General features: G+C 57.4%; 1 protein-coding gene across 1 annotated transcript in view; it reads left to right on the top strand.

Moving 5' to 3' along the window:
* The window catches only part of LOC125621156 (tenascin-X), a 66,358-nt gene that overhangs the window by 29,204 nt on the left and 23,820 nt on the right, over nucleotides 1-13,334 (top strand). The window contains exons 18-23 of the mRNA XM_075119123.1: nucleotides 3,729-4,022; nucleotides 7,572-7,862; nucleotides 8,900-9,193; nucleotides 10,478-10,771; nucleotides 11,494-11,787; nucleotides 12,653-12,946. Of these exons, the coding sequence (XP_074975224.1) occupies nucleotides 3,729-4,022; nucleotides 7,572-7,862; nucleotides 8,900-9,193; nucleotides 10,478-10,771; nucleotides 11,494-11,787; nucleotides 12,653-12,946 (1,761 nt within the window). The remainder of the gene's footprint in view (nucleotides 1-3,728; nucleotides 4,023-7,571; nucleotides 7,863-8,899; nucleotides 9,194-10,477; nucleotides 10,772-11,493; nucleotides 11,788-12,652; nucleotides 12,947-13,334) is intronic.

Genomic DNA, 13,334 nt, shown 5'->3' with positions numbered 1-13,334 from the left:
CACGCACTGCCCACGCTCACAGGCCCCTCCCCTGCACCTCCCACTGGTTGCGGTTCCCGGCCAATGGGAGCTGCTCAGCCGGCGCTTGTGGTGGGAGCAGAGCGCGGAGCCCCCTGGACCCTCCGCCGCCTAGGAGCTGCAGGGACACCCAGAGCCTGGAGCCTGCGAGCCCCACCAACCCTCCCCTCACAGCACCAGCAGGGGTCCCGGGCCACACGCTGCTGCCTGCTCCCACCCAGCACCAGCACCGGACAACCCCCCCAGAAAAACACCTGCAGCCCCACGCCCAAGTTTTAGTTAGGGGTACATAGTAAAAGTCATGGACAGGTCACCAGCCGTGTATTTTTGTTTAATGCCCATGACCTGTCCATGACAAAAATGTAGCCTTAACAATGGGTAATTTTGGCATGAGTGGATGGCTGTGTGCTATGGGGTGTATGGGGACGGACTGGTAGACGGGTGGATGGCTGTGTGCTATGGGGTGTATGGGGACGGACTGGTAGACGGGTGGATGGCTGTGTGCTATGGGGTGTATGGGGATGGACAGGTAGATGGGTGGATGGCTCTGTGCTATGGGGTGTATGGGGAGGGACTGGTAGATGGGTGGATGGCTGTGTGCTATGGGGTGTATGGGGACGGACTGGTAGATGGGTGGATGGCTGTGTACTATGGGGTGTATGGGGACGGACTGGTAGACGGGTGGATGGCTGTGTGTTTTGGGGTGTATGGGGACGTACTGGTAGACGGGTGGATGGCTGTGTGTTATGGGGTGTATGGGGATGGACAGGTAGATGGGTGGATGGCTGTGTGTTATGGGGTGTATGGGGAGGGACAGGTAGACGGGTGGATGGCTGTGTGTTTTGGGGTGTATGGGAACGGACTGGTAGACGGGTGGATGGCTGTGTGTTATGGGGTGTATGGGGATGGACAGGTAGATGGGTGGATGGCTGTGTGTTTTGGGGTGTATGGGGAGGAACAGGTAGACGGGTGGATGGCTGTGTGTTTTGGGGTGTATGGGGACGGACTGGTAGACGGGTGGATGGCTGTGTGCTATGGGGTGTATGGGGACGGACTGGTGGACGGGTGGATGGCTGTGTGTTATGGGGTGTATGGGGAGGGACAGGTAGACGGGTGGATGGCTGTGTGTTTTGGGGTGTATGGGGACGGACTGGTAGACGGGTGGATGGCTGTGTGTTATGGGGTGTATGGGGAGGGACAGGTAGACGGGTGGATGGCTGTGTGTTTTGGGGTGTATAGGGAGGGACAGGTAGACGGGTGGATGGGTGTGTGTTTTGGGGTGTATGGGGACGGACTGGTAGACGGGTGGATGGCTGTGTGTTTTGGGGTGTATGGGGACGGACTGGTAGACGGGTGGATGGCTGTGTGTTTTGGGGTGTATGGGGACGGACAGGTAGACGGGTGGATGGCTGTGTGTTTTGGGGTGTATAGGGAGGGACAGGTAGACGGGTGGATGGCTGTGTGTTTTGGGGTGTATGGGGATGGACTGGTAGACGGGTGGATGGCTGTGTGTTTTGGGGTGTATGGGGAGGGACAGGTAGACGGGTGGATGGCTGTGTGTTATGGGGTGTATGGGGAGGGACAGGTAGATGGGTGGATGGCTGTGTGTTATGGGGTGTATGGGGATGGACAGGTAGACGGGTGGATGGCTGTGTGTTATGGGGTGTATTGGGACGGACTGGTAGATGGGTGCATGGATCTGCTTGCGGATCGGTGGCAGGGTGGAAGGGTGCGTGGGGATGGATGACATTGATGGTGAGACGCGGGGGATAAATGGAGAGGAATCGCTGAATGTGTGGACGCACAGATCGATGGACGGATGCCTGGCTGTATGTGGATGAGTGCCCAGGTGCCGGATTACTCCTTGCCCTGGCGGGTGCTCAACCCCTGCTCCACCCCAGGCCCCACCCCCACTCCACCCCTTCCTCCAAATCCCCACCCCGCCTTTTTCCACCCGTGTTCTGCCCCGTCCCACCTCTTCCTGCCAGGTCCACCCCCTCCCCTGAGCCTGCCCCATCCCCGCTCCTCCCCCTCTGCGGAACAGCTGATCCCAGCGGATGGGAAGCGCTGGGAGGGAGCGGGAGGAGCTGGCTGCTGGTGGGTGCTGAGCTCCCTCCGTGGGGCTGGATGGGTGTCAATGGGGATCTTTCCACTGATGTTCGCGGCTTTGGTTCACCCCCTTCGCTCTCTCTCTCATTTGTTCTTCCTTCCCCCTCTCCCCTCCCCAGCTCAGCTCTCACAATGATTTGTGCCGGAAAGACCCCCCTGTAACGAAGGTGCCCGTGGGAGCCAGCTGAGGTCACTCAATCCGGGTGAACTGCAAACAGACTGGGGCAGGCGAACCCCAAACCCTGGTGGATATTCCACTGCCGAGATTTACCCAGCCAGGCCAAAGCAGCCTCTGTCCGACCTCCCACGGGGACCCAGGAGTCCAACAACGCAGTGCCCTTACAGTGCCTGGCCTCCGGCCGCCGTCCAGACACACATCAAACATAGGATGATAAATTCTGAAAATCTTCTCACCGTATAAAGGAAAAGGTCCTTCCAATCCCAAAGGATCAGCCACACACCCAAGTCAAATGATAGCTTTGATCTTACCCAGAATACCTGTTTCTCGCCAATTCTTATTAGCTAAACTAAAATGTATTAAAAAAGAAAAGGGCATTGGTTGAAAGATCAATATCCAGACAGACTTGAGTTCAGTTCTTGAGGTTCAGAGTCACAGCAGAGATAAGTTTGTAGTGGCCAAGTTCTTGGACTATAACCTGTGGCCTATTTCTAAATGTCCATATTCAGGGTAAAAAGAAAAGGAGTACTTGTGGCACCTTAGAGACTAACCAATTTATTTGAGCATGAGCTTTCGTGAGCTACAGCTCACTTCATCAGATGTCATATTCAGGGTGACTCCAGTCAGCGACTGGGAATCTCAATCCTTATGGATCTGGGTTTCCCCTTCTTGAACCCCAAAGCAGATCTGAGATGAAGGAGGATCGGGTCCCGGGGTCTTTATACATTTCCTGCAGCCTTTTGGCCTGAGAAAACAATCGGCTTAAATTTCCTCCTCCCAAACATCCTGGCAATTAGCCCAGGGTAATTTCTCCATTAAACAGTTCAGACACAGGTTATCACAACCTTCCCAGAGACATAGAGACAATCTTACTAGTTCCCTCCAGTGTCTTCCTAAATATTAATACGCCTTTTTGATCTTTGGATCAAAGCCACAGCCATAGACAAGACTTGTTTGCTGACGTCACAAGACTTGAGCACGCAGCTCCCCTTCTCTCTCTAACCATGCCAGCTGCATTGCAAACCTCTCTTCATTTCCAGATCTTCCTAACCAGTCTTTACAGTTTAGCCCTGGGTCACGCCAGTCTGTGAGTTAATAACTCTTTCTGGCCCTGTCACCCATCAATGAGATATGATATTGCACTCATAACATCACACCCTCCGTGGGGCGGGATGACCCTGGGGAACCCGGGAATGTGGGATCCTCTTTGCAGACATACCCCGTCCGTCTCTCTGTCCCCAGCTCCCCTTCCCAGCTTCAGGATCCAGCTGTGTCCTGGGGCTGGTCACTGGGGCTCCCTGCCCCCTCCCCCACTAATCATCTCTGCAGATCCCCTCTGGCTCAGAATAACCCGGCCCCACATGAACCCGGAAAGCTGCCCCCAACCCTGGATGTGACCTTCACCTCCCTCTCTCTGTTCCAGCCGCAGCGCTGCGGGAGAAGGAACCCGCCTCCGAGCCAAGCCTGGGGGAGCTCTCAGCCTCCGACGTCACCCACGACTCCGCCCTGCTCTCCTGGACCGTCCAGGCCGGGGACTTCGACTCTTTCCTCCTCCAGTACAAGGACGCGGAGGGTAAACCCCAGGCGCTGCCCGTGGACGGGGGATCCCGCACGGTCACCGTCGCCAACCTGGCCCCCTCCCGCCGATACAAGTTCAACCTCTACGGCATCTCCGGCCGCAAGCGCCTGGGCCCCATCTCCACCGATGCCGTCACAGGTCAGCAGCTGCTCCCGGGGGTGCCGGCGTCTTCCCCACCCGCCCCCTTTGCTTTCCAGCGTGGTGGTAACGCCGACCACAGGGCCGGGACATTCGCAGGAAGTTGCTTCCAATCCTCCAGCCTCCCCCAGACAGATTGTCGCCCATTCAACAGCTAGAGAGAGGAAGATGGATGGATGGAGGAGTTGTGTGGAGGGATGGATCAATGGACAGAGGGGTGTGTATTGGGATGGATGGATGGAGGGGACAGTCGGATAGATAGAGGAATGGATCCAGATGTGGATGGATGGGCAGACAAGCAGGTGGGTGAGGTGTATGAGGACAGATGGAGGAAAGGGGTGAAGGGTGCGTGGAGGCGTACGGGGATGGACAGCTGTTTTGGGAGATGCACACGTAGAGGTGTATTTGTATGTATGTGTAACCCTTCTGCCTGGTGATACTGGCAGCCATAATAGCTCTGTTGCATATGGGGATGGATGCAGAGATACTTGGACAGAGGGAGGGTTGGTGATAGATGGGTATGTAGCTGTGTACGGGAACGGAGGGATGGTTGGATGGAGAGAGGGAGGGTTTGGTGATAGATGGGTATGTAGCTGTGTACGGGGATGGAGGGATGGATGGATGGAGAGAGGGAGGGTTGGTGATAGATGGGTATGTAGCTGTGTACGGGAACGGAGGGATGGTTGGATGGAGAGAGGGAGGGTTTGGTGATAGATGGGTATGTAGCTGTGTACGGGGATGGAGGGATGGTTGGATGGACAGAGGGAGGGTTTGGTGATAGATGGGTATGTAGCTGTGTACGGGGATGGAGGGATGGATGGATGGACAGAGGGAGGGTTTGGTTATAGATGGGTATGGAGCTGCGTACGGGGATGGAGGGATGGTTGGATGGAGAGAGGGAGGGTTTGGTGATAGATGGGCATGTAGCTGTGTACGGGGATGGAGGGATGGTTGGATGGACAGAGGGAGGGTTTGGTGATAGATGGGTATGTAGCTGCCTACAGGGATGGAGGGATGGATGGATGGAGAGAGGGAGGGTTTGGTGATAGATGGGTATGTAGCTGTGTACGGGGATGGATGGATGAATGGATGGAGAGAGGGAGGGTTTGGTGATAGATGGGTATGGAGCTGCCTACGGGGATGGATGGATGGATGGTTGGATGGACAGAGGGAGGGTTTGGTGATAGATGGGTATGTAGCTGTGTACGGGGATGGAGGGATGGATGGATGGACAGAGGGAGGGTTTGGTGATAGATGGGTATGGAGCTGTGTACGGGGATGGATGGATGGATGGATGGAGAGAGGGAGGGTTTGGTGATAGATGGGTATGGAGCTGCCTACGGGGATGGATGGATGGATGGATGGTTGGATGGACAGAGGGAGGGTTTGGTGATAGATGGGTATGTAGCTGTGTACGGGGATGGAGGGATGGATGGATGGACAGAGGGAGGGTTTGGTGATAGATGGGTATGGAGCTGCCTACGGGGATGGAGGGATGGATGGTTGGATGGACAGAGGGAGGGTTTGGTGATAGATGGGTATGTAGCTGTGTACGGGGATGGAGGGATGGATGGATGGACAGAGGGAGGGTTTGGTGATAGATGGGTATGGAGCTGTGTACGGGGATGGAGGGATGGATGGATGGAGAGAGGGAGGGTTGGTGATAGATGGGTATGGAGCTGCGTACGGGGATGGAGGGATGGTTGGATGGAGAGAGGGAGGGTTTGGTGATAGATGGGTATGTAGCTGTGTACGGGGATGGAGGGATGGTTGGATGGACAGAGGGAGGGTTTGGTGATAGATGGGTATGTAGCTGTGTACGGGGATGGAGGGATGGATGGATGGACAGAGGGAGGGTTTGGTTATAGATGGGTATGGAGCTGCGTACGGGGATGGAGGGATGGTTGGATGGAGAGAGGGAGGGTTTGGTGATAGATGGGCATGTAGCTGTGTACGGGGATGGAGGGATGGTTGGATGGACAGAGGGAGGGTTTGGTGATAGATGGGTATGTAGCTGCCTACAGGGATGGAGGGATGGATGGATGGAGAGAGGGAGGGTTTGGTGATAGATGGGTATGTAGCTGTGTACGGGGATGGATGGATGAATGGATGGAGAGAGGGAGGGTTTGGTGATAGATGGGTATGGAGCTGCCTACGGGGATGGATGGATGGATGGTTGGATGGACAGAGGGAGGGTTTGGTGATAGATGGGTATGTAGCTGTGTACGGGGATGGAGGGATGGATGGATGGACAGAGGGAGGGTTTGGTGATAGATGGGTATGGAGCTGTGTACGGGGATGGATGGATGGATGGATGGAGAGAGGGAGGGTTTGGTGATAGATGGGTATGGAGCTGCCTACGGGGATGGATGGATGGATGGATGGTTGGATGGACAGAGGGAGGGTTTGGTGATAGATGGGTATGTAGCTGTGTACGGGGATGGAGGGATGGATGGATGGACAGAGGGAGGGTTTGGTGATAGATGGGTATGGAGCTGCCTACGGGGATGGAGGGATGGATGGTTGGATGGACAGAGGGAGGGTTTGGTGATAGATGGGTATGTAGCTGTGTACGGGGATGGAGGGATGGATGGATGGACAGAGGGAGGGTTTGGTGATAGATGGGTATGGAGCTGTGTACGGGGATGGAGGGATGGATGGATGGAGAGAGGGAGGGTTGGTGATAGATGGGTATGGAGCTGCGTACGGGGATGGAGGGATGGTTGGATGGACAGAGGGAGGGTTTGGTGATAGATGGGTATGTAGCTGTGTACGGGGATGGAGGGATGGATGGATGGACAGAGGGAGGGTTTGGTGATAGATGGGTATGGAGCTGTGTACGGGGATGGAGGGATGGATGGATGGAGAGAGGGAGGGTTGGTGATAGATGGGTATGGAGCTGCGTACGGGGATGGAGGGATGGTTGGATGGACAGAGGGAGGGTTTGGTGATAGATGGGTATGTAGCTGTGTACGGGGATGGAGGGATGGATGGATGGACAGAGGGAGGGTTTGGTGATAGATGGGTATGTAGCTGTGTACGGGGATGGAGGGATGGATGGATAGGTGTACGTGCAGAGGGATGGAAGAAGAAGTGTTCTGGGATGGATGGACTGATGTGTGTATCTGGGGCTGGATGGGTGTCAATGGGGATCTCTATTGACATTGGTGGCTTTGGTTCACTCCCTTCCCTTTCTCTCTCATTTGTTCTTCTTTCCCTCTCTCTCCTCCCATCTCCGCTCAGCTCTCACCATGGTTTGTGCCGGTCGCTCTCACCCGACTCCTCCACGGAAGCGGAGTGGTTGCGGGGAACCCGGGAATGTGGGATCCTCTTTGCAGACATGCACCATCTGTCTGTCTGTCCCCAGCTCTGCTTCCCAGCAGCAGGATCCGGCTCTGTCCTGGGAACAGTCCCTGGGGCTCCCTGCACCCTCCCCTCACTAATTGTCTCTGCAGGTCCCATCTCGCTTGGAATAACTTGGGCCCCCAAGGACCCAGTGAGCCACCCCCACCCCTGGCTGTGACCTTCTCCCCCCTCTCTCTGTTCCAGCCGTGACAGGGGAGGAGGAACCCGCCCCCCAGCCCAGCCTGGGGGAGCTCTCGGCCTCTGACGTCACCCACAACTCCATCCTGCTCTCCTGGACCGTGGAGGAGGGGACCTTCGACTCCTTCCTCCTCCAGTACAAGGACGCGGAGGGCAAACCCCAGGCGCTGCCCGTGGACGGGGGATCCCGCACGGTCACCGTCGCCAACCTGGCCCCCTCCCGCAGATACAAGTTCAACCTCTACGGCATCTCCGGCCGCAAGCGCCTCGGCCCCGTCTCCACCGACGCCGTCACAGGTCAGCGGCTGCTCCCGGGAGTGCCGGCTCCGTCCCCTCCCGCCCCCTTTGCTTTGCAGCGTGGTGGTGATGCTGGCCCCCAGGCTAAGAACTTCCCAAAAAGATGCTTCCAAGCCTCCAGCCTCCACCACCAGACTACCAGCCATTCAAGGTCTGGAGAGAAGAGAATTGATAGGCACGGATGGATGGATGGATGGAGGGAGGGATGGATGGAGGGATGGAGGGATAAACTGGTGGATCGATGTGCACGGGGCAGGTTGAGTGAATGGATAGATGTGTATGGGGATGGATGGAAGGATGGAATTGGTGGCCACGGATGGATAGATGGAGGAATGGCTGTGGATGGGGATGGATAGACAGATGGGTGGGTGGACGGATGTGCATGGGGATGGAGGGCTATTTATGGGGATGCATAGGTAGACATGTGTGTACGTGTAACCCTTCTGCCAGTTAGTACTGGGAGCCAAAAGGCTGTTATGTATAGTGATGGATGGATGGTTGGACAGACAGATGGTTTGGTGATCGACTAACGGATGGGTGTGTATGGGGGTGGGTGGATGGATGAGGGGAGGGATGGATGGAGTGTATGGGTGTGTACAGGGATGGATAGATGGGTGTATATTGGGAGTGATGGATGGAGGGGTGGGTTTGGCAATGAATGGGTGTCAGTGGGGATCTTTCCATTGACAGTGGTGGCATTGGTTCAACCCCTTCTCTTTCTCTCTCATTTCTTCTTCCTTCCCTCACCGAGGTTTGTGCCGGTTGCTCTGGGCCAACCCCTCCACGGAGACGGGGTGGCCACGGGGAATGTTGGATCCTCTTTGCAGACATGCCCCATCTGTCGGTCTGTCCCCAGCTCTCCTGCCCAGCAGCAGGATCCAGTTGTGTCCTAGGGCTAGTCCCTGGGACTCCCTTCGCCCTCCCCACAATAATTCCTCTCCTCAGGTCCCCTCTGGTTAGGAATAATCCGGGCCTCAAGGACCCAGTGAGCCTCCCCCACCCTAGCTGCACCCTTCACCCCCCTCTCTCTGTTCCAGCCGCAGCGCTGCGGGAGAAGGATCCTGCCTCCGAGCCGAGCCTGGGGGAGCTCTCGGCCTCCAACGTCACCCACGACTCCGCCCTGCTCTCCTGGACTGTACAGTCCGGGGACTTTGACTCCTTCCTCCTCCAGTACAAGGACGCGGAGGGCAAACCCCAGGCGCTGCCTGTGGACGGGGGATCCCGCACGGTCACCGTCGCCAACCTGGCCCCCTCCCGCCGATACAAGTTCAACCTCTACGGCATCTCCAGCCGCAAGCGCCTCGGCCCCGTCTCCACCGACGCCGTCACAGGTCAGCAGCTGCTCCCGGGGCACCGGCTCCGTCCCCTCCTGCCCCCTTTGCTTTCCAGTGTCAGAGGCACTGACCCCTGGGCCGGGACCTTCCAAGGAAGATGCCTTCAATCCTCCAGCTTTAACAAGCAGATTGCCGGCCAGAGAGAGTGTGGGTGGGTGGATGGATGGATGGATAGACGGGTGGGTGGGTGGGTGGGGGTGTGGATGTGCATGGGGCAGGTTGAGTGAATGGATAGATGTGTATGGAGATGGATCGCTGAATGAATAGGTAGATGGATGACTGTCTATAGGGGTGGATGAAGATGTATGAATAGATAGAGGATTGGATATTTATGGAGATGGAAGGATGGACGGACGGAAGGATAGGTGGGAAGGCAGATGTGAATTAGAATGGACGGGGGGAAGGGTGAGGAGGTGTATGGGGACGGATGGAGGGACGGGGAAGGGTGGGCGGAGGTGTATGGGAACGGATGGAGGGACGGGGAAGGGTGGGCGGAGGTGTATGGGGACGGATGGAGGGACGGGGAAGGGTGGGCGGAGGTGTATGGGGACGGATGGAGGGACGGGGAAGGGTGGGCGGAGGTGTATGGAGACGGATGGAGGGACGGGGGAAGGGTGGGCGGAGGTGTATGGGGACGGATGGAGGGACGGGGGAAGGGTGGGCGGAGGTGTATGGGGATGTGTGTGGGGAAGGATGGGTGTTTTGGGGGATTCACCGGTAGTTGTATACGTGTGACTCTGTGACCAGCTGCCGTTGTCAGAAACAAGGCCTGGATGGTTGTGGTGATGAATGCATGGATGGACGGGTAGACGGACGGATGGTATGTTGATGGATGGTTGTGTATGGGGATGGAGGAGTTTCTGGGGGTGGATGGGTGTCAATAGGGATCTTCACAGTGATGTTGGTGGGTTTGGTTCACCCCCTTCTCTTTCTCTCTCATTTGTTCTTCCTTCCCCCTCTCTCCTCCCGTCTGAGCTCAGCTCTCACCGAGGTTTGTGCCGGTCGCTCTGGGCCGACCCCTCCATGGGGTGGGATCGCCGCGGTGAACTCGGGAATGTGGGATCCTCTTTATAGACTTTCACCATCCGCCTGTCTGCAATTCTACTTCCCAGAAGCAGGATCCGTCTGTGTCCTGGGACTGGTCCCTTAGTATCCCTGCACCCTCCCCCTGCTAATTCTCTCTGCAGATCCCCTCTGGCCTAGGAATAACCCAGACCCTGAAGGATCCGGTGAGCCATGCCCACCTCGGCTGCGCTCTTCACCCCCCTCTCTCTGTTCCAGCCGCGGCGCCACGGGAGGAGGAACCCGCCCCCCAGCCCAGCCTGGGGGAGCTCTCGGCCTCCAACGTCACCCACGACTCCGCCCTGCTCTCCTGGACTGTCCAGGCCAGGGATTTCGACTCCTTCCTCTTCCAGTACAAGGACGCGGAGGGCAAACTCCAGGTGCTACCCGTGGATGGGGGATCCCGCACAGTCACCATCACCAACCTGGCCCCCTCCCGCCGATACAAGTTCAACCTCTACGGCATCTCCGGCCATAAGCGCCTCGGCCCCGTCTCCACCGACGCCGTCACAGGTCAGCGGCTGCTCCCGGGGGTGCCGAGCCCCTTCCCCTCTTACCCCGCTTTGCCCTGCAGCACAGTAACGGTGCTGGCCATCGCGAAGACGTTCTTCTCTTCCATCTTCTCTTCATGGTCTCTCTCCATTGCACAGGAGCTTGGGGGACCAAGATGCTGCTTCCAGCCCATGTTCCTCTGTCCCGCTTGTCTGAGTCTGCCCCAGTCCCCCTTCCTTGGACTGTCTATGGACCTCTTTATGGGGCCTACACGTGACTGTGTACTCCTCCGTCCATCTCCAGCATGTGGCCACACCTCCATCCATCCATCCCCAGCATCCATCCATCTATCCATCCCCAACATGTACCCACACCTCCATCCATCCCCAGCATCCATCCATCCATCTCCAACTTGTACCCACACCTGCATCCATCCATCCATCCATCCCCAGCATCCATCTGTCGCTAACTTGTAGCCACACCTCCATCCAACCCCAGCATCCATCCATCCATCCATCTCTCCCATTCAGGATACACTCAGGGTCACCCAGGCCCCCTCTCGAGGTCCCATCTCTCCTTTTTGCTCCCTTTCGACCTCCCCGCTTAACTTTTCACTCCCTGCAGAGTTCCTGGGTAACGGGGCATGAGCCCCAGCATGCCCTGCCCCTGCTCTCTCTGGTTCATTGTCCCCGCTTGGACTCAGCGAGTGGCCATGCCCCTCACCCCCCCAATCTCTCTTCCAGCCATGGCACCGCGGGAGGAGGGAGTCGGGACGCAGCTCCGCCTGGGGGAGCTCTCAGTGGCCAACGCAGCCCACAACTCTCTCGACCTTTCCTGGACCGTGGAGGTGGGGACCTTCGACTCCTTCATCCTCCAGTACCGGGACGCAGAGGGCAACCCCCGGGCGCTGCCCGTGGACGGTGCCCTGCGCTCCCTCCACCTCCATGACCTGGCCCCCTCCCGCAGATACAAGTTCAACCTCTACGGCGTCTCCGGCCGCAAGCGCCTCGGCCCCGTCTCCACCGACGCCGTCACAGGTCAGCGGCTGTGCCCAGGTGCCTGGGTCTCCTCGGCCTCTCTGGCTCCTCGAGCGTCACGTCTCTCTCCGGAGCCGCTTGTGCCCTTGTCCTTGCTCACAGCACAGGCGTGCACCATGTGTCTGTCTGTGCTGAGAGCCACCCGGCCGCCAGCCCATCCCCAGGGTCCCGGGGCTGTTTCCTCCTCCTCCTCCCACGCTCCGTCTATCTCCTGTGCCTAGTTCTCTGCCTCCTTCCACCTTCTCTCTCTTTCTGCCTTCAGCTTCTCCCAATGCCAGGCAACCGGCTCTTTCTTCCCCCTTCTGTCCGTCCAATGCCCTTCTTTTATCTCCTTCACTCTCCTGCTTCTACCCTCCGGCTGGTCTGTGCCTTTCTTTCTACCTCCCCCTTCTTTCTCTCTTTGTCTGTCATCTGTGAGTCCAGGGATCCTCCCCTTCTCTCCCCTTTCCGTGATCGATCTACTCCTCATTTCTCTTTCTCCTCCACTTTCACTCTCTGTCCGTCTGCGCCATCCAGTTCTCTCCTTTCCTTCCTCTACGCTGTTTAGTCAACGTTCCTTCCCCATCATTCTTCTGTTTCCTCCCTTTCATGCTTTCATTCTCCCCTTCCCGATCTCTCTCACGCTGTCTCCCCACTTCCCTTGGATTCTTTCCTCTACTTTTCTTCCTCTTTCTTCCTTTGCTGCTTCCCCCCTTTTCTCTCTTCCGTTTCCTCGAACGTTTCCCCTCCTTCCTCATTCATTTTTTCTTTTGGTCGGTTTTGAGTCTATTTTTTTTCTCCACTCTTCTGCTTTCTCTTCCCTCCAATTGTTGCCTTTTATCCCAGACAGTGATCTGGCCCCTTCACCCCCCTCTCTCTGTTCCAGCCGCGGCACTGCAAGAGGAGGAACCCAGCCCCCAGCCCAGCCTGGGGGAGCTCTCGGCCTCCAACATCACCCACAACTCTGCCCTGCTCTCCTGGACCGTCCAGGCCGGGACCTTCGACTCCTTCATCCTCCAGTACAAGGACGCGGAGGGCAACCCCCAGGTGCTGCCCGTGGACGGGGGATCCCGCACAGTCACCGTCGCCAACCTGGCCCCCTCCCGCCGATACAAGTTCAACCTCTACGGTGTCTCCGATCGCAAGCACCTCGGCCCCGTCTCCACCGACGCCGTCACAGGTCAGCGGCTGCTCCCGGGGCGCCGGCTCCTTCTCCTTGTATCCCGCTTTGCTTTGCAGTGCGGTGGGGACATTAGCCAGTGCTCCAGGGCCATCTCAGGAAGACACTTCTAAGCCTCAGATGTCCAAGACTGGGCTACTGATCATTCAACAGATGAGAGTGTGGGGGGTGGATGGATGGAGGGGGTGTGTGGATAGATGGATAGAGGGGGTGGATGGATTGTTGGAGGGCTATATTGGGGGATGGATGGACAGCTATATTGGGGGATGGATGGATGGATGGAGGGGGGGTATCAGAGAATTGACGGAATGATAGATGGATGAAGGGGGTGTGCGGATGGATGGATGGAGGAGGCGTGTGGAGGGGGTGTGTGGATGGATGGGGGTGT

Source organism: Caretta caretta, chromosome 14 (genome assembly GCF_965140235.1).
Source record: "Caretta caretta isolate rCarCar2 chromosome 14, rCarCar1.hap1, whole genome shotgun sequence".
NCBI classification, from domain to species: domain Eukaryota; kingdom Metazoa; phylum Chordata; order Testudines; family Cheloniidae; genus Caretta; species Caretta caretta.
Note: the sequence above shows the minus strand (reverse complement) of the source record. Positions and strands in the feature narration are given on the sequence as shown.